The following is a 20393-nucleotide window of genomic DNA, read 5'->3' as shown; positions in this document are numbered from 1 at the left end:
CCAGGAATTTCTGGAATCCTCTGAAACTGATAAATAGAAGGGTCTTCCCTAGAGCCTTTCAAGGGAGCACTGCCTCATACTTTGATTTTGGGTTTCTGGCATCCAGCAGGATGACACTGAACTTCCACTTTTGGAAGCACCTTATGGTTATTGGAGGAAGGTAACTGGCAGATCAAACAAGCTCAGATTTCTGGCTCTTTAGCTGCTGCGTAGGCCAGAAGCCTGGTAAGGTAACACTTCTATTCCCTTTTCCTTTCTTTTAATGTCACTCATAAAACTTATAAATTCAACTCTCTTTCCTAAATATTGGGTGTGGCAGGGACAGGGTGTGGGTAAAGCTAGCTACTTTGCTAATATACATGAATGATAAAGTGGGAGAGATATTTTGTAGAAGGTAAAAAGCAAGGGTGATTTGCCCTTGTACTTCAGGCTAGTCTCAATGAGAAACACCCACGGAGTGGTACCAAGTGATAGAAGGAAACAGATATAAGGGAGAAGTTAGAAAGACTGAAGGTCAGACCCAGGCTCCTGCCTGAACCACTGTGGGACACCTCAGAAGTAACGATGACGAGAGGCAGGAAAGGAGGGGAAGCATGGAGCAGGTGGTGGGGTAGAAATTCAGAGGGTAACATGGCATGATGGCCTAATCTTGGTCATCAACTCGACTACATCTGTTATTAACTAAATCCAAGAAGCTGGGTATATTACTGAGAGATTTTTCTTGGTTAGATTATTTGAGGTGGAAGACCCACTCAAAATCTAGATCATTTGTGGTCAGAAAACCCACCCTAAATCTGGTCATATCTCCTGGTGGCACCCCACATAGAAGGACACGGACAAAGGAAACTTGCTTTTTGCCTGCCTGCTCTCACTCTTGCTGGCAAGTTAATCTTTCTTATTTACAAGTCCTTTATTTCTTTGCTGATGTTAGAACCTACTTCTTTAGGATTCCAACCTAGACTGAAAACTGGGACTCCAGCATGAGATTGGGGCTGTGGAGATATCCAGTCTCACAGACTGAACAGCTATGGGATCCTTGGCCTTTTTTATCAGAAAACAGCATTGTTGGACTACTTGAACTGCAACTTGTAAGCAACTCAAATACATAAATTTTAATCGATTCTATTCCTTTATAGAACACTAGTGGTCCTGGATGGTGGAGCAGAAATGACGAAGGGGACAGGTAAAACTGTTTGAAGATTTAATGGCAAGGTTGGGGTAGGGAAATCCTAGCTGCTACTTCTGCCTTCCTTTGGTGAGAAGACTGCCTGTGGGTGGGATGAGGACGACCATGGGGTATGGAGTTGGTTAGGGGATATCTAGGGCCCCGAAATATTGCTAGGCAGTATGAGGTCTCTTCCAGCTGGTAAGGAGGAATGTTAAGTGGCACTGAAGCTGATGTGACCATGGGCAGATCCTCTCACACGGGTATTCTTGACAACTTCCTTCGAGTTTTGAGGAGTTTGCCCATAGACACTAGGGAGTGTGGTATGGTCATTATCCCTCTGAGGCTCAAGGCTCTTCCCCCATTGTTTCTAACTCCTATCTTGAAGAGTCTAGTGACAGACTGATAGACTGTTCTTCCTTTTGCAGGGGCTGGAGTAAGGGGAGGAGGTGATTCAGGTCTTGCGGAGAGACGGGTGGCTCAGACAGGGCCAATGGTGGCTCTGAAAGCATTACAGTGAGTTTTGAACACTTGGTAGTTGAGGAATGTAGCTGGGCTCGGTGGTGGTGGCAGTGGCAGCAGCAGCAGTGATGGCAGTGGCAGGGGTGGCAGCAGCATAGGATAGAGAGTGGTGGCCTGAGCCCAGGGACTGGAATGTTTGGCTAAGGTCTATGGTCCCAAAGTCCTTCCAATATAGGGCCAGGTGATAGGAAGGACAGACACAGAGGGGTGGTCAAAAGGGGCAGAGTGCCGATGGTGTACATTCCCAAGGCTCAGAGCTTGTGAGGGTTCACCCACTTGTAGGTGCCCTCATACTGGAAGCCCACTCTCTTCATCAGCTCATCTGCCTCCGTGGGGCCACGGCTGGGAGGCAAAGGGAAACATGAGTGACCCTTTTCCTTGCTAATTCCCACTGTCCTGCTTCATTTGGCTTGGCTCCCTTAGCGCCCATCCTTCCCTTACCTGCCATAAACATAGGGAATGGGCTGGGGCTTCTCTCGATCAATCTTGTGCAGCAGTGGTGTGAAGATACGCCAGGCTTCCCTGAGTTCATCACTGAAGGGATACAGTGTATGATGGAGCAGAGACACATAGGGAGGGAGGGAGAAGGCCACCTCTCTTGCCTGAGTGTATTAGACTTTGGGGAGGGGTTTCCTCACCTGCGGACAAAGTGCATCTGACTCCCACAGAAGACATCCAGGATGAGGCGTTCATAGGCATCAGGGAGCTTCACATTCTGCAGGGTTGGGGAAGGGGAAATGTTGCTGATGCCACTGTATTTGGCCACCCATGGCCTCCCTTAGGGCCTTGCCCAGATGGTCCTCCCTGTGGGAACCTTGTATCTGTTGCCATAGGTCAAATCCAGCTCTGATTCCTCTGGGTTGAAGAACATGCCAGGCTTCTTGGTCATCATCTTGGTGTATACAGCCTCATTGGGCTGCACACGGATCACCAGCTCGTTACGCTTGCACTGCTGGTGGAAGATGTCGCCTGCCACATCGCGGAACTGCAGTCTCACCTCAGCCTTACGCTCATTCAGAGCTTTGCCACAGCGCAGGATGAACGGTACCCCTACAGGGCAGGGCTGGCCTCAGGGACTGGCTTTCCTACAGTCTTGTGCTGTGTGTGTGTGGGGGGGAGGGAGAGAGGGGGAGAGAGGGGGAGAGGGAGAGGGGCAGATCACTGTGCCTGTGCACATGTGTGAATGTGTATATGAGGGATAAGTATGGCTAGGGTGGTGTTCCACTTGTGCCAGCCCTCCTCTCCAGCATCCCTTACCACTTAGCACCATGTATCTGACCATGCTAGTAAGTGTATCTTTGAGGGTACATCAAGCCCCACTTTTCTGGGTCCTAGAGGTGTCACCTACCATCCCACCGCTCGTTCTCCACATAGAGGACAGCTGCTGCAAAGGTGGCAGTGGTGGACCCACGGGGCACTGTGGGATCATCTAAGTACCCATTGGTCGCTTCTCCTTCTCCATTGGGGTTCCCCACATACTGGCCAAGGACAACATTGTTGGTCTCCACCTCTGAGATACATTTCAACACTTTGACCTGGGAGACAAACCGATGCAGAATGGGCCCCTCAGTTACAGGGAGGGTGTAGGGAAATGGACATGAGCCCAGTGCCTTGTCATAGAGTGGCCTGTCATGGGATATAACTGCTGGGGACCTGGTGGACATGCCCCTCTACCTACCTTCTCATCACGGACATCATCTGAATCTGTGGAGGCAGGCTTTTCCATGGCCACCAGACACAACATCTGTAGGAGGTGGTTCTGCATAACATCCCTAGTATCAGAAGAAGCAGATACTCTGGTCAAGTGCCACTTCCAGCATGGGAACAAACGGATGACCAAGTTCTAGGGGCACTAGGGTTACTAAACAAGGCTTTCTAGTGACAAGCTGGAAAACCTTGCTTCTTTATCTGTAGTGTCTCACAGGTCTAAGGCAAGGAAGTAGACACTGACCTTGAGGTTTAGCTGAATGGGTTGAATACTAGCCCTTAGGGTATGAGGTTTAACTGAGTTAGGGTGGGGTATGGGTTCTTTTTTTTTTTTTTTCAAGACAGGGTTTCTCTGTGGCTTTTGAGCCTGTCCTGGAACTAGCTCTGTAGACCAGGCTGGTCTCGAACTCACAGAGATGGGATATGGGTTCTTACCTGATGATCCCAAATTCATCAAAGTAGCCTCCACGACCCTCAGTACCAAACGGCTCTTTAAATGTGAGTATCACACAGGCAATGTTGTCTCGGTTCCAGATAGGACCAAAGATCCTGTTGGCAAATCTGTAGGAGGTACAGGAGAGAGGCTAGCATGGGAGACATTATGGAAGAGCCCATCTACCCTTGGGATTCTACAGTATAGTAGTTGCATCTGAGCCAAGCTAGAGTCTAGTACCCTGGCCGGCATCTTTGAAGAATCTGTTTTTGGGGCAGCGGGGCAGGAGGGGTTCCTCACATTGCCACCCTTGCCCTGGTCCTTTTCCACCCTGTCCCCTTTGCACCTCAGCACCATGAGGTTCTGGACCATCTCCTTGCCCAGGTAGTGGTCAATGCGGTAGATCTGGTCCTCACGGAACAGAGAGGAGATGTGGTTCGACAGCTGGTTGGAGCTCTGCAGGTCTCTCCCGAAGGGCTTCTCCACTATGATGCGGTTCCAGCCTCTGCCAGGAGCCCCCAGTCATGTTATTTCCCAAACCTTTCCCCAGGAATAGGCCCAGGGCCATGTCACTCTGACCCTTACCCCAGGGAGCAGGGCTTTCATCCACATTGTATTCTCAGGTGACCCAGGGAAGCTCTGCTGACTGCTACTGATTCTTACCCTGCACTGACAGTGTCTTAGAAGCCTTCCTGCCAACATGCTGAGGACTGGATCAGTTTCTGGGTTTTGCCCACCTTGGTGCTAGTGTAGCATGACTGGCACATTCTTGGGTGGCTTTGTTTCCACTCTTTCCCCATGTTAGAGCCTCAGGGGGTCAGAAGTAGCCCAGCGGCCAACAGAAAAGTAGGCAGACAGGACATCATGGACACAGCTTCCTTACTAGTTTTACTTTAATTAGTTTGGGATAGGATCTCATGTATCTAAGGCTAGCCTAGAACTTGCTATGAAGTCAAGGATGACCTTAGACTCCTGATTCTCCTGCCTCCATTTCCTAAGAGCTGGGATCACGGGCATGGCCATTATGTCTGGCTGTCCTCATTGGTCTTATTTATTTATTTACTGCATACAAGTACTCTGTCTTCATGTACATCTGCATGCCAGAAGAGGGCATCAGATCTTATAACAGATGTGAACCACTACGTGGCTGCTGGGAATTGAACTCAAGATCTCTGAAAGAGCAATCAGTGCTCTTAACCACTGAGTCTCTTTCTAGACACTGGTTTTATATTCTTGAGATGAAGTCATGCAATGTTACTCAGGTTGGCTTGAAACTCTTGGGTAGTCCTGCATCATCCCTTGAGTACCTGGGACTATAGTCATGGCTCAGTGCAACTGACTTCTATTGGTTTTATTTGTTTTTTTAAGTAACTTTATTTCTTTTTGAGACAGGCTCTTACTATAAAGACTAGGCTAACTTTAAGTTCACTATGTATTTCATGCTAGCCTTGACTACATAGTGATCCTCCTGTATCCTGACTACTGGGATTACAAGTGTGTACCAGTAGTATACCTTCCTTAAATTTTTGTGTTGTTCTTTGAGACAGTTTCACTCTGAATTTCAGATTAGTCTTGAACTACAAGTACTCCTCTTGCCTAAGTCTCCACAGTGCTAGGATTATAATGTGTGAGTCACCTTGCCCAGATTTTCATTGATTTTTAAAAGAACAGGTTCTTTTCTTTGCAGCTCATAACAGAGTACTAAAATTGTTTTCTAAATTCAAAATCAGGAGCAAGAGAAAGACGGTATTTAGCCTGCAGTAGTCTGCTGGGGATTCTGAAACACACACACACACACACACACACACACACGCACGCACGCACGCACGCACGCACGCACGCGCGCGCGGGTGGTGGTGGGGAGAAATACCGCATAGTAGCTGTTCTGTGGAGCAACACTGTCATCTAGTGGTCATGGTGGGAACTGTTGCTAGAAGCTGCCCAGTTAAGTATATGTGGTAATAAAAGGCTAAGCTTGTTCCCTTTTTTGGAATGCTAATCCATCTAGACAACAAACAGGAGGCATTCAGCTTTTCAGCTTGCTTAGACTGGCTTGACCTGAGTAGCAGAAGCAAAAGCAAACAGACAGAAACAAGGAGAGAAAGATAGGCCTTACGTCTGACTCATGCAGGTCTCTTGAATGTTCTTGGTGACAGCTTCATACACTGTGGGGGGCAAGGCCAGGTAGAATAGGCGGTTGGCCTGCATCCCCTGGGGCAGGGCATTCATATGGCTATTGAGGTGCTTGTAGGAGGCTGGATCATCATACTGGCCAGCCACATAGGAGTTACGGGAAAAGAACTCCTCCAGCTTGGGTTTTTCCTCTGGGGTGGCCTGGGAGAGATAGACAGACAAATGTCAGCTCTGCTTCTCTCAGAGTCTACACTTGTTCTGCCCTAAAGGAGTGAAGCATCTCATTTTTCTACAATGTCTTACTCCACAGCTAAGTTGGGTTTCCCTTGAGTCAACTGTCCTGACTCCACAAGTACAAGAGTTTCCTTCATCCATCTTGCTAACTTTGTACACCCATGGGGAAGAAGTTGAGGCATACAGCAGGAATACTACTGTATGCTGGTGGTGCAAATCACTGGTATAGTTTACATATCCTCAGGGTCCTCATGCCTAGAACTGAAATCTGATTTCAGGAAACTATGACCTGAGAGAAAAGAATGTTGGAAGGATGTCTCTTCAAAATTATCAACAGCAAACCATAGGTGCTGAGAAAATGCCAACATGGCTCATTTACCAGCTGCTGACCTGACGCAATGTGGCACCAGAGGACAGCAGGATAGAACCAGAGAAGCTGGGTCATAGTGGAGCTGGGAAACAGATCTTGAGTGTTCTGGGTGGCCCTGTTTCTCGGTCAGTCAAGTGAGAAGTGAGAAAGGAAGTTTTGCTTATGATGGGAATGGGACATGTCTCCTCACGGGCTGCCTTGAGCTAGTCTTGCTGTGGGTTAGGCTCTGGTATACTCCAATGTCACTCACTTTAAAGAAGGGCTCACTCTGCTTGCGGATGTCATCCACTGTGAGACGGGAGCGGGCATAGCCCACAATGAAGGTGTCTTCGGGTAGAAGGCCATCCCGGAACAGCCACCTGAGGGTAAGTACAATAAGACTGTTTTCAGGCTGGGTAGGGAAGGCCAAGGCCTGTCCCTAGTAGAGGTTTTTTTGGGGCGTAGTGTAGACATATACCTACCAGATGGTGGGATAGATCTTCTTCTTGGCCAGGTCACCCTGCAGCAGAGGAAACGTGGTCAGAAAGAGCTGACATGACCTTGATCATTCCCTACCACTGGTGATCTGGGTCCTCATTTAGGGTTACCACTCAGCTACAAATAGATCTACTATGCCCCCATATATCATCAGAGGAACTCAGAGAGTCAAGCCTGCCCCAACCTTGTAGCAATACAGGTGAATAGATGAGTCTGCCGGGTTCAAAATGAAAACCCAGACATTGAGTTCACTAGAACTTAAGGATGATAAAGGCAGCACATTCAACAAAAATAAAACCTGTGAGATATGACAGATGTCACATTAGCATAAAAGAGGCTACAAAGCAATTAGATGGGCATTCAATTATGAAGTTAGAAAAATGACAGCAAGCCAGGCTTGATGATGCAGTGAGGTCTTCTCAATATAAAGGCCAGATTTGATGGCATACAACTTTCCAACATATAGGGAGAAATTGTTCCAAAAGTCCTCCTCCAAACCAGAATTTTTTTAAAAAATATTTATTTATTTATTATGTATACAATATTCTGTCTTGTGTGTCTGCCTGAAGGCCAGAAGAAGGCATCAGATCTCATTTCAGATGGTTGTGAGCCACCATGTGGTTGCTGGGAATTGAACTCAGGACCTTTGGAAGAGCAGGCAATGCTCTTAACCGCTGAGCCATCTCTCCAGCCCCCCAAATCAGAATTTTAAGACAATAAAAATTTATAAGGAAGAAATGAAAAAAATACAATAAAAAAATTGGACCAGGGATGATGCTCAGTGATTTTGGAGAAGGTGCAGATTCTCATTTCTATCTCTGAACTAAAAAACAAACAAGCTGAAACAGAATAGAAAACTAATAAAAGAGTGCTAGAGGATGGGGAGGAGAGCTGTGAATTGCTGTCTTCTGAATATGACATGGCTGTGGCACACATGAAGAAGTCACAGCAGCTGTGGTTGCTTGTACAATATTTGTACAAGATCAAGCCAGTCAACATGCCAATATGGAGTGTGTGAGTGAGTGTGTGTGTGTGTGTGTGTGGCGGGGAGGGTTCATAAGGTCCTACCCCTAGGTTAGGATCTACTGGCAGCTGATGGTTGTGGGGAGTTTAATTTTTCTTCATGGGTGTGGCTTCTGGTTGCTTAAGGAGTGGATGATGAAGCACTAATTGCATTTAGTGGGTTATAAAAAAAGAAAAGTTGGGAGGGTGAGGGGGAAGGGGGTCCAGAAGGAGTTAGAGGGAGAATGGAGGGTGGATATACTTTAAATATTTTATATACATGTATGAAATTCTCAAAGAATAAATTAAGAACTATTACAAAACCAAACCAAAGTAAAACCAACTTCCCCAAGCACCAAATCAAACGACAACAAACACAAAACAAACAAACAAAAAAGAAAAACTGGGCTTGGTGGCATAGGTCTGTAATCCTGGTACTTGGGTGGTTGGAGCAGGAGGATCAGGACTTCAAAGCTAGCCTGAGGTATATACTGTAAGACCCTATCCCTGTCTCAAAAAACAAAAACCAAAACAACAACACAACCAACAAAAATCCAAACCAAACCACCACAACAAAACCAACCAAAACCTTACAATTTAGAATGATAGAGTATTATTGTTATTGTTATTATTATTATTAATTTTGGTTTTTCGAGACAGGGTTTCTCTGTGTAACAACCCAGTCTGTCCTGGAACTCACTGAGTAGACCAGGCTGACCTTAAACTCACAGAGATCCACCTGCCTCTGTCCCCTAAGTGCTGGGATTAAGATGTGTGTCACCACTGCCCAGCTTTATTATTATCTTTTGAGACAGGGTTTTGCCATGTAACCCAGGTTGTTCTTCCCCCAAATCAGGGTTTCTTTGTCTACGTAGCCCTGGCTGTCCTGGGGCGAATTTTGTAGAGCAGGCTGGCCTTGGATTCAGAAATCTGGGATTAAAGATAGGTGCCACCTTGCCCTGTCCTATTGGTCTTAAATTTAGTATGTAGTCCTGGCTAGCCTCAAACTCCAGACAGTCCTCTTGTTTTAGCCTTCTTTGTACTGGGATTACAAACATGTGCCACCATGCTCAGCAAGAGGGAGAAATGTCTGGAAAAAATTCAACCTACTATATAATGGAGCAAAGGCAATGACTACAAAGACAACCCCTGACCAGGATAGCATTGCCAGTGGCTTCTATCAGAATCAAGGAAGTGAGAATTTGAGTCTGAAGCAAATTTCCCCTGAGGACAAAAGAAATGGGGAGTATTCCTAAAGCTAAGTTGAGAACCGTACTTCTACAACTTGATGATAAAGGCAGATGCAAAAGCCTTTCTACTTATTGATTGATTTTTTTTTTGGAGACAAGGTCTCTCTACATAGTCCTGGTTGTCCTGGAACTCACTATGTAGACCAGGACCCAAGTAAGTCTGGATCCCCAGAACCTATGTGAAAAGCTGGGCAGGGATGTGCACATCTGTGACCCTAGAGCTGAGGGGTGGGGACAGCAGATTTTTGAAGCTCAATGCCAGCTAGCCAAGCAGATATTTGAGTTTGAGGCCAGTCTGATCTACAGAGTGAGTTCCAGGATAGCCAGAGCTATTATACAGAGAAACTGTTTCACACAAACAAACAAACAACCCCACCCCAAACCCCGAAACCAAAGCAAACAAACAAAAAGCCCCCCCCCAAGAGAAATTAAATGAAAAATTGTAAAAAGTCATTGTTGTGTTCATGTGTTTGTAGTGCTGGTGATTAAACTCAGGGACTCAATCATGCTAGACAAGTACTCAACTACTGAGCTATAGTCCCTATCTTGGCTAGTTTTTATATCAACTTGACACAAGCTAGAGTCATTAGAAAAGAGGGAACAGGGAGCCTTAATTGAGAACATGCTTCCATAAGATCAGTCTATAGGTAAGCCTGTGGGACATTTTCTTTGTGATTAATTTAAAGGGCCCAGCCCATTGTGGGTAGGCCACCTCTGGGCTAGTGGTTCTGGATCCTTTAAGAGATTAGGCGGAGCAAGCCATGAGGAGCAAGCCAGTAAGCAGCACCCCTCCATAGCCTCTGCATCAGTTCCTGCCTCCAGGTTTTTATCCTGTTTGAGTTCCTGTCCTGACTTCCTTCAGTGATGGACTATGATATGGAAGTGTAAATAAACCCTTTCCTCCCCAGCTTGCTTTTGTTCATGGTGGTTTATCACAGCAATAGTAACTCTAACTAGGATAGTCCCAGATCTTTAAAATTCTTTTTGATATAGGCTTCTACTGCTTAGCCCTGGTTGACCTTGCTATGTAGAACAGGCTGGTCTCAATTTCACAGAAATTTACCTGTCTCTACCTCCAGGGAGTAAAGGCATGTACCACCATGCCTGCCTAAAATATTTCTTGAGACAAGGTCTCAATAACTTACTCAGGTTGGCCTGGAAGTTACTCTGTAGTCCATGTTGGATTTGAATGCTGTCCCAGAGTTCTGAGTAGCTGGGATTTGAGGTCTGCACAATTAGGCCTTTGGAGAAATCTTCACCTATTTCTGTGTAATGATTTTTAAACTATAGGAACTCTGTTAATTTCAACAAATGCAGATAAAAGGGTCTAGAAAAAATTCTATTTAAAAAATATTTTTATCAAAGAGGGAGGGGATCGCTTTAATCTGATTTTGGACATCTATCAAACACCCTAAGAACACCATACACGATGGGGTATTGGTTACTTTTCTTGTTGCTGTGACAAAATACCTGACAGAAAGTAACTAGAGGGATGAAGAGTTCATTCAGGCTCACAGTTTGAGGGTCCAGTCCGTCATGTCAGGGAAGACATGGTGATAGGGGTGTGAAGTACTTTGTGTCAATAGTCAAGAAGCAAAGAGATGAATCTGGATACTCAGCTCACTTTCCCTTGTTTTCTTTTTATTCAGTCAGGGATACCAACCAATAGGGTACGCCATGAACATTCATGGTAGGTCTCCCTTCCTCAGTTAAATCTTTCTGTAAACATGATTATCTGGGTGTCTATAAGGAGAATCTAAATGCCTGATATTGCTTCATTAGTTAGTCTCTAACTAGAAGCCCTTGCTAGTATCATAAGACAAGAAAATGAAAATGGCATAAGGTTTGGAAAAAAGACAAAAACCTGTCATTATTAATGACTGCTATTTATTTAAAAATACCTTCAATCAACCTACAGTGTAATTATTAGAGCTAATGAGGGTTTGGCCAAGTTGCTAGATTAAAAAAAGTGATAGGAATAGGTAGTGATTTCTTAGGATATAAAGTAATAATCATAAGCCAGCACTGTACTGCAGCCTGTAATCATAGTACTCTAGAAGTGGAGGTAGGAGGATAAGGACTTCAGAGTTATCCTTAGATACTTGCATTCAAGGTTTGTGCAGAGAGAAGGGAGAGATGAGAGGAGAATGATGAAAATATGAAAGGCATGTGTGAAACTCTAAGTTCAGTCTCCAGTATTATAAAACAAAGAAAAGAAGGAAGAAAGAGAAATAGGTAGGCAAGCCTGGCATTACAGCCTCAGTGGTAGGGCATGTGTTTAGCATGTGCAGGGCCCTGAGTATAATTTCTACCACCAAAAAGATAAGATGCAGCCTTAGAGATAGTATTTAATAAACTTATCTGTATTCAGAATATCTAAATAGCTCCTATGACACACTATAAAACAATCTAACTAAAATGGGTAAAAGGTTTGGCCAGATATTTCACCAGAAAGAAAATGAATGGCCATTAAATAATACATGAAAAGTGTTCAAGATCATCAGGTGACAGAAAATACAAATTGAATAAGACACCATTTTATACTCATTAGAATGGTTGTAGTCCAAATGATAATAGTTGGATACGTTGGTACATACTTACAAGAGCCAGGAGGAACTTCATGAGTAAAAGGCTAGCCCGGGCAACATAGTGCCAGGCAAACCTGAGCTACATGGGACCCCCGTGTCAAACAGAACTCCCTCCCCTGCAAAATCAAACTGTTGGTATGGAACTCACAGACTGTGGGTAGAAATGTGCAATAGTTCAATCTAAAACATTCTGGCAGCCTATCTTATGACCTACACCTATCTTATGACCCACCATTACTCTACTAAATGTTACCCTAGAGAAAAAAGCAGACAGCCAGCCACCTAAAGATCTGTGCACGAATGGTCATGGCAACTTTAATTTAAAATAGCCTGGACCTGGGTGGTGGTGGCACACACTTTTAATCCCAGCACCCGGGAGACAGAGGCAGGTGAATCTCTGTGAGTTTGAGGCCAGCCCGGTTTACAGATTGAGTTCCAGTACAGCCAGTGTTACACAGAGAAACCCTATCTCAAACAACAACAACAACAACAACAACAACAACAACAACATCAACAACAACATCAACAAAGGAGTCCAAAGATGCTCAAATCAACCAGAACACAGAAAAACTGTGTATCTGTATTCAGCTACTCAGGAATGAGCTACCATTCCAAACAGTGTTGGCAAATCTCAAATAATTATGCTAGACCACAGAATCTAGACAAAAAACTAGCTAGCAAGGGTACCCACAAGAATTGTGTGGGGAGACAGAAATGTTCTAGATTAGGCCATTACCAGCACAGCTACCATTTATGCATTATAATGTGTACTCAGAAAAGAGGGTAAAAATTGAGCAAAAGGTAGAGAGGAGGTTTGATATTACTCCTGGGAAGCAATGACTACAAAGTGGGGAATTTGGGAGACTTCTTGGGTACAGATTTTTACTGAAGGTTTTGAAACAGGATCTGGCTATGTAATCTTAATTTGGGACTTGCAAAGTGGCCCAGACTAGCCTTAAACACAAAGCAATCCTTTTGTCTCAGTCTCCTAAGTGCTGTGATTACAGGTGAGTACCAGTACACCTGGCTTTATTTACTTAAAATTGTTGTTGAGAATGGGTTTCATGTATCCTAGGCTAGCCTGAAACTCATTATGTAGCCAAGGCTGGCCTTGAACTCCTAGTCCTCCTGCTTCCAGCTCTCTAGAATTACAGGAGTATACCACCATATATTTTATATTGTTTTAAGCAAGAGCTTTGCTATGTTGCTCAGGCTAGTCTTGAACATCTTCTCTGAAGTGAATCTCCTGCTTCAGCCTCCTAAGTGGTAGGACTTCAGATGATAATTCTGTTTCTTTTTTAATTTAAATAATTATTTTATTTTTAATTCTGTGTATGTGTGGTGGCATGTGCACATAAGTACAGGCACTTATAGAAGGCAGAAGAGGGCACAGGATCACCTGGACTGGGAGTTATAGGGAGTTGTTAACTGCCTGTTGTGGGTGCTAGGAACCAAACTTGGGTTTGAGCAAAAGTAGCAAGTACACTTAACCAATGAGTTATCTTTCCAGCCTATTTCTTAATGTGGGAGAAATTTACAAGGGTGTGCCAAGTTTGTGAAATGTTGTCCAGCTGCACCCTTAAGGTCTGTGTTCTTTTTGATGCATATTTTAATAAAGATTACAATCATCTTGGAGTAAAAATAGAGTTCAGTGGTAAAGTATTTAGTAAGCATGAGGTAGTGGGTTTGATCCCTAGCACTGCAAAACTAACAAACCAAACAGCACCCCACAAAAACCACTATAAATTTTAATAGATACAAGTTAACTCCTTTTATTTACTAACATTAAGCAGTTGTCACAATAAGCAATTTAAAACAATACCATTACAGAAGTTAATATTATAAAGAACCTAGAAATAAGTTCAATAGAATACATGTGTGGGTTTACAGAGAAAATGATCCAATTGTACTAAAAGACGACCTATTTAAGACCCCATGTTCCTCTCTAAGTCAACATGCACACCCAGTTCAATCTCCTATCATAAACAGCCCAACATGCTTTCATTTTGTACCCTGCCAAACAAGGTATAAAAACGAGGGGCTGAAATGGCTACCAAGCTCTTGAAGAATAGAGTAGGGCATCTGCCCTTTCATCTTAAACTCTATAATTAGGAACATGGGATGGGTGCAAACCCACACTGCACAGGGTACTGCTACTACACTTGCAGAGGTGAGTAAGTGGCACCAGGAGCGATGCACTGGTCCCATCTGTATCCCAACTCACTCTACAGAAAAAGCAACTCTGAGTGTTAAGGACCTAAATATTTATGCAAAAGTAATTTGTTGAAACTTTTATTACAGGGATATCCAATTAAAATTTCAAAACACCACTCTATCTAACAAGGTATCTTGGCACTAATTTCCCAGATGTTTGGTATGAGTTTTCACATGGAGTTGGTCTAAGTTTAAACAAGCTATCGCAGAATGCAGCCAGAACAATACTCCTTACCTGGGCCCACTGTTACCTGGAAAGATGCGGGGCTCCATGGACCAGGGACCTTCAGAAAGTGAAGTGAATTGCTGACCCCTTTAGTACAATAACCAATAGGAAAGTTCCTGCCAACACAAGTGAACTAGTATACCGCATAGCCCATGCTGACTAGCTTTTTAAAATGAAGAGGTAGGGCTGGAGAGGTGGCTTGGTAGTTAAAAGCACTGGCTATTCTTTCAGAGGATCCTGGTTTGATTTCCAGGACCCATATGGTGGCTCACAACCATCTGTCACTCCAGTTTCAGGGGATCTCATGCCCTCTTTTGACCTGACTGCACCAGGCATGCAAGTTGTGCAGACATATACGCAGGCGAGATACCCATATACATAAAATAAATAACACAAAATCAAAACATTAAAGACATAATACAACTTTAGATACAAACTTCAAAAATGACTGAGCCAAATATAGTAGTATATACCTGTAATCCCAGCATTTGGGAGGAGAATTACTGAGACAGGAGAATAACAAGTTCAAGTCCAGCCAGGGAAACTCAGTGAGCCTGTTTTAAAAAATGGGGGCAGAGGCTTGTGGGGGAGGCTGAGGCTGAATGGTAGACTTGCTTAGCATGAAAAAAGCCTTGAGGTATTTCCCCAGTAACGTATTAACAAACAAGAGATTGAGCTATGTGGCTGCATTGATGAATTAATTTCTATAGGAAATTGCAATTCTGGATAAGAATGGTTATGGGCACTCAGGGATTTCCAGTGGCTTAAATGTTTGCTGAGTGACAGGTCTATGGAAGCAAATGTGTGTAGGTCATTTCCAGGTTCTACTGGGTTCCCAAAACTTCCACAGGGGGTGGTTACCAAACTTTGGCAACCTGTGTTGGCCTGAGGGAGCAATTCCCTCCACTCAGTGCCCACATCTCCCAACTGCTCAGGATTAAAGTCCTGAGCACTGTGGAGTGGGTTCATATGATACCTGCTATCTTTCCTATGAACTTCTGGGAGTCTGAGCCCAATGGCCACCTTCTAGCCCTATGCTCTACGATGACTTTCTTTAGGAAAATGTTTAAGACTTGTTGCCAGCTGGGCTCCTACTGCTCTAGAGCCTCCTCATCTGTCATTCCCTCATGTGATACCTAGCCTGGCCACCTGATTGTCCTCCTTACTGTCCCCTAAATCACTTTGCTGGACAAAGCTTTTACCCTGTTGTGCCAGATGGCTGCTCTTACAGGTCCCACAAAGGTCAGCTTAGACAAGCCTCATTCTGGGCCAGGATCTCCCCTGAGGATGGTTTTTGGTTCCTTAGAGTACCCTCAATGCCTGCCTCTGGCATCTCCCATCAGTGGGATGTAGGTTACTGCTCATGTTCAGAGGACTTTGTCTTGGCCTCACACACTCCAGAAAGAGCTGACTTGCTGGAAACTAGACACTGAAAGAAACAATGAGAACCCTGGCCTGCAAACCTCTCCTAGCAGGCAGTGTTTGCTCATGATCAAATCCCAACAGAGTGGGAGGAATCAGGACAGACTCCAGCCAATGTATTGGTGGTAAGGGACAGGTTTGCTGAGTCACAGTTGCCCCACACCCAGAGCTGTTTGTTCTTGTTCCTTTTGGGATTAACCAGACATAGAACCTGCTCTCCTTGTTTTACCTCGGTTTCTGCAACCGGCAGCCTGCCTGACTTCAAGTCACTCAAGGGAGGTGAGGTAGGACTAAGGACAGTGGGGCCGGCGGGGGGTGGGGGGAGCAGCCATTCTTCTCAGGGATGGGGGTGACCTTGCCTTTCCTGCTGGCTTCATGATTCTTACTGAACTCATCTTAAGGGATATGAGAAGAACTAAAATCTAAACTTACCATGTGTGGGAGTGGGGGCAATTAGAGAGGTAGCTGGAAGTCTCTCATCTTTGCCACCCCCTCACATTGCCCAAGGATCATGGCAGGGGAAGGAGACACCTAGGAGGCGTGGTGACTTAGGATAATTAGAGCATGATTAAGATCTCCAGCCAGATAAGGGCAAAGAGACCTGAGTACCAACTGACCTGTGATCAGCTGAGGTTTGACCTCTTGTTTTATAAACCCAAATCACACGCAAGGGTTGTTGGAAATGAGGGACCCCCCCCCCAAGCTTCCCAAGGTGGAGTTCTGGGCTGAATCTCCAAGGAAATCAGCTGGCTTCCAGCTGTTGGAATGAAATAGGGGGAAATGTGAGGTAGGTTTTGGCTGGAAAAAAAAATCTAACAAAAGGCCTTCTTCCTATACTCTGGGGCCCCATGAGTCACCAGGCTTTTGAGAGAATGCCAAGGTCATCATGACACAGCAAGAATATTACCAGTCCAAGGGAGAAGTCAGATCTGAAATGACTCAAGAAGAAGGATGGGCTTGGAATGCCAGGTCACACCTCACACAGGCCTGTTGGCAGGATGGACCCTGAGTCCCCCACGGTCTATGGCTGTCACATGGTCTAGGTGGGGAAACTGTAGTAAGCCCATCTGCCCATGTGGACTCCTTTTCTCTGCATAAGGGGAAAGAACTCCTTTCCAGTCTCACCAAGGTCTTATTGGCTGGGGGAGATGCCCTTTTAGGTCCACAGTTTCTTCCCCCTACTGAACCATAAGGACAGGATTTACTGGAGTGGGATGGTAAGGATTTCTATTTCCTTCCTTGTTTGGGTGGGGTCTTGAAAAGAGGAGTAGCTACAATGAGGCAGCATAAGAATGCCCCTAGGTAGGAAGCTAGGTACTTGGGTAAAGACTGGGTAAGGAAGGGGAGAAAGAAGGGGCACAGGATGGCTACTTGGGCTCAACTTGCCCTGGTGTGTCCCAGTGTCCTAGGGTTGGGCCTGCTAGCCACTGGATTCCTTTTAGTCTCAAAATCACACTGAGCTTATTCCCAACTTAGAGGACAATTGCCCTCTTATCCTCAACTTGGGACCTGTGTATTGCAGAGGCCTTAGTACATAAGAGCCCATTTGTGACTTCTGCCACATACAGCTCCCTAAAACCCTGTTAGTTTGTTTGTTCCTAAAATACAGTGTCCCCGCAAGGAGGATAGGGACTGAGGCTCTTGTGGATTGCAGGAGACACTTGATTGCTACACTGAATGAATGGAGAACTTGCAGGTCTCCTAGATCAGCTAGCACCTTGCCTGCCTCGTGCATTCAGAATCAGGCAGGAAATACTCTGGGGGCTGTCACAGCACAGGGTCTGTCAGTCTCAGGCCCTCTGAGAGGAACAGAGAGAAACAATGATGCTCTTCAGCAAACCTCTCTTTCTTCCCCACTCCCTTCTTTCTGCTGGAGCTAGCACTTCCCATTTCTACTCTGGAAGCCTTAGTTCTCACTCCCAGAGCAGAGGAGAGTAAAAGGGGAACCATACTGATTGCAGTGAAATGAAGTTGCTCAACTTCAGGCTAAAACTCACATAATCAGCCTTGGATAAAGAAGGCCCTTGTTTGTTAGATGAAAACTACTAAGGCTCAGAGAAATGTAGACATTTGTTCCAGGTCACACAACAAGCTACCAATGAAGTGTCTACGAGTTCAGGTCCTGCAGTTGGAAACCATCTTTGCTGTTTGGGTTATTGTTGCTGCAAGCTTATGAAAGCATGGGTGGGGCAGGGGAAGTCATCCTCAGTTACTTTCTCTTCCAGATGGCCCTTTAGATCGAAGGGCCTAACAGAGTCATATATATTATGGTTTGTGGCTGATACATGCACACATTGCTTTTTTAAGGGGACTAGGTTGCAGCCAGGACTGAGGGTAGGACTGCTGTACTGTGTGTTCTGACTGGGTACCTCTCTTGGGTCTTAAGAGTTACAGGGAGTCGGGAGACAGTGCCTTGGGGTGTCTCTCCCTTGCCCTTTCAGGAGCAGAGCCCTTCTCCTCTGCTTCTGCATTCCTTTTCTAAGTTTTCCCACTCCCAGTTTTGCTCAGAAATACCAGGTTGTCAAAGAACAGGTTTGGCAAAGGGGGTGGCATGTTCTGATTTCCTTTTTTTGGTAGTACTGGAATTGAACTTAGGGCCTCATGCATAAGAGGTCAGTACTTTACCACTGAGCTACAGCCCTAGCCCTTAGTGGGTGGTAATGCTATGTATGAACAAAGAACCATAGAGTTCCTCCAGCATTCAGGGGCCCAGAGCATGGAAGGTGCTGAGCCAGTGGCTACCTTCTTAAGAACACACCAGTTCTGATGAAGTTCTTGCTTAAGATTACACAATAAGTTAATAGTGAAGATGGTCATACGAGGGTGAGCTGATTCCAGGGTTAAAAAGCAAGCAACTGAGTTTACCTTTGCCATCAAACTCTGGTCACTGAACATGCCCTCCCGCCACATAGCACATAAGAGGGTGCCCCCACCTGTCCCAGTCTCACTGGGTACCATCAATACCACCCCTCTGACTGGGCTTCTGTTCTTCAGGTTATCCTAACAGAGCACAATGGTAGTTGTTCCAGTTGGACAACTGGAAACCAGGTGGAATTAACAGAAATCTGAAGTAGGTTTTGGAAGATGTGGCAAAGAGGAGGTGTTTGTTTCTAGGGAGCTTCATTCAGTAGAGAGAAAAGAGGCAGAAGCAGGATCTCAGATCCTTTCACTGAAATTGACTGTAACATTTGTCAAATTACAGATTTGGAAAAAATATACTGAAGAGCATTCTCTAATTGCACCTCAGTTTTTTTTCCATCCAGGAGGAAGAAGTTCAGCTAGATGGTGCTTTATAACATGGATGCTCCAAGTCTGGTCCACATTCAATTGCTGAGCATAGATTTCTGAAATGCCTTGCAAGTGAGAAATTCAACACAAGTACATGATGTATAGCAGGTACTGCTGTGATGATCAAGACACACAGGTGGGAACATATGCCATAAAGTTCAAACTAGTAGAACCTGTGTGGCCCCTTAGCAGTCAGCTGGGAAAGTTGAGGTACACATTTGATTTTTTTTTCAGACTCAGGGCCTAAGGGGAGACTCACCGATGCACCCATGATGATAAATATGTGTGTATCAGCTTGGTGGAAAGCATCACCCTGGTACAACTCTTCCCTCAGGATCCCACACACCTGGGTCCGGCTCAGGGCCACCTGCTCTGCCATGATGTTTCTGGTGGAAGAAAGGCTCATTGATAATGCAGGAGAACAGAAGAGCATTGACAACTTAACCTTATCCAAGGGTCCTATGGGTTCTCACCAGGCTAATGACTGATTACTGACTGAAGCTACTGACTGGGAATGCTGTGTGTGCTCTCACATGCAGAGTCAGAAACTGCCGCCTCTGGGCTTCAGCCATACCCTCGTATGTTGTCTTCTCTGGGGGATGTACATTACGAAATCACTATAAGCATTAATGTAATTCAGTTAGTGCATCCACTCTGGGAAGCGAGATAAAATCCGGCCAGGGCATCGCACTGTGTCTGGGGCCATCGCACTCTGTCAGAAACACCACAATGAACTGAGCTTGTTTGCGCAGATGATGGAGTTCAGCTCCAGCTCTCTCCTAGCCAAGCTAGGTGATCCCGGAAAGTCCCTTCTCTTCTAAAAGTCTAGTTCTTATGGGCCCAATGCGGGGAAGTGTGGGGTACAAAGGGATAGGTTAAGACCTCGTAGATTTTCTTCCTTATCCAAGCATGACAAATAGCGCGAATCAAAGGGACACGCGGCGCACATCCCTCCACCGGTGTGCCATCAGACCACCCCTTTACCTGCGTTTAGTTGATGCTGCCAAACAGGTTCACAGTTCTGGAGTGCACAGCTCGTTTCCGGGGGCTGCGCTTCGCTGGCCCATTTAACGCAGGAGGGCGGGTGCTTTGGCTGAGCTGACCCGCCTCAGGAGAGGCAGAAGGGGAGGAGCTTCCGACTACTCCATCCGTGAGGGAGGGGAGAGGAGTAGAAGTAAAATGCGCACGCAGCCCTTGCAAGCCTTATCCTGTTGGCAGTCCTTGCTTCTCCTGCTCCGCGATAGCGATGCCTTGCTGGCATAGGTGCAGCTCCGCACATTTTTTCTGGGTTCCCATCGCCACCCCAGGCACACTGTATGGTCTGTTTTTTTCTGTGGACCCTCGTGTCCCTGCGCCCTCCAG

At 45.5% G+C, this 20393-nt stretch overlaps 1 protein-coding gene across 1 annotated transcript; it reads right to left on the bottom strand.

Annotated features, from left to right (window-relative positions):
• Positions 1 to 1137: 1137 nt before the first annotated feature.
• G6pd (glucose-6-phosphate dehydrogenase) lies at positions 1138 to 20164 on the bottom strand. The gene is made up of 13 exons (XM_057759051.1): positions 20016 to 20164; positions 19291 to 19417; positions 7026 to 7063; positions 6815 to 6923; positions 5944 to 6161; positions 4174 to 4332; positions 3830 to 3955; positions 3366 to 3459; positions 3036 to 3222; positions 2502 to 2737; positions 2326 to 2402; positions 2129 to 2221; positions 1138 to 2029 (listed from the first exon to the last, which is right to left on the bottom strand). The coding sequence occupies exons 2-13, from the start codon at positions 19408 to 19410 to the stop codon at positions 1939 to 1941; spliced, it is 1548 nt and encodes a 515-aa protein (XP_057615034.1). The 5' UTR covers positions 19411 to 19417; positions 20016 to 20164; the 3' UTR covers positions 1138 to 1938.
• Between the last annotated feature and the right edge of the window lie 229 nt (positions 20165 to 20393).

The sequence above is a fragment of the Chionomys nivalis genome, chromosome X, assembly GCF_950005125.1.
Source record: "Chionomys nivalis chromosome X, mChiNiv1.1, whole genome shotgun sequence".
NCBI classification, from domain to species: Eukaryota; Metazoa; Chordata; class Mammalia; order Rodentia; family Cricetidae; genus Chionomys; species Chionomys nivalis.
Note: the sequence above shows the minus strand (reverse complement) of the source record. Positions and strands in the feature narration are given on the sequence as shown.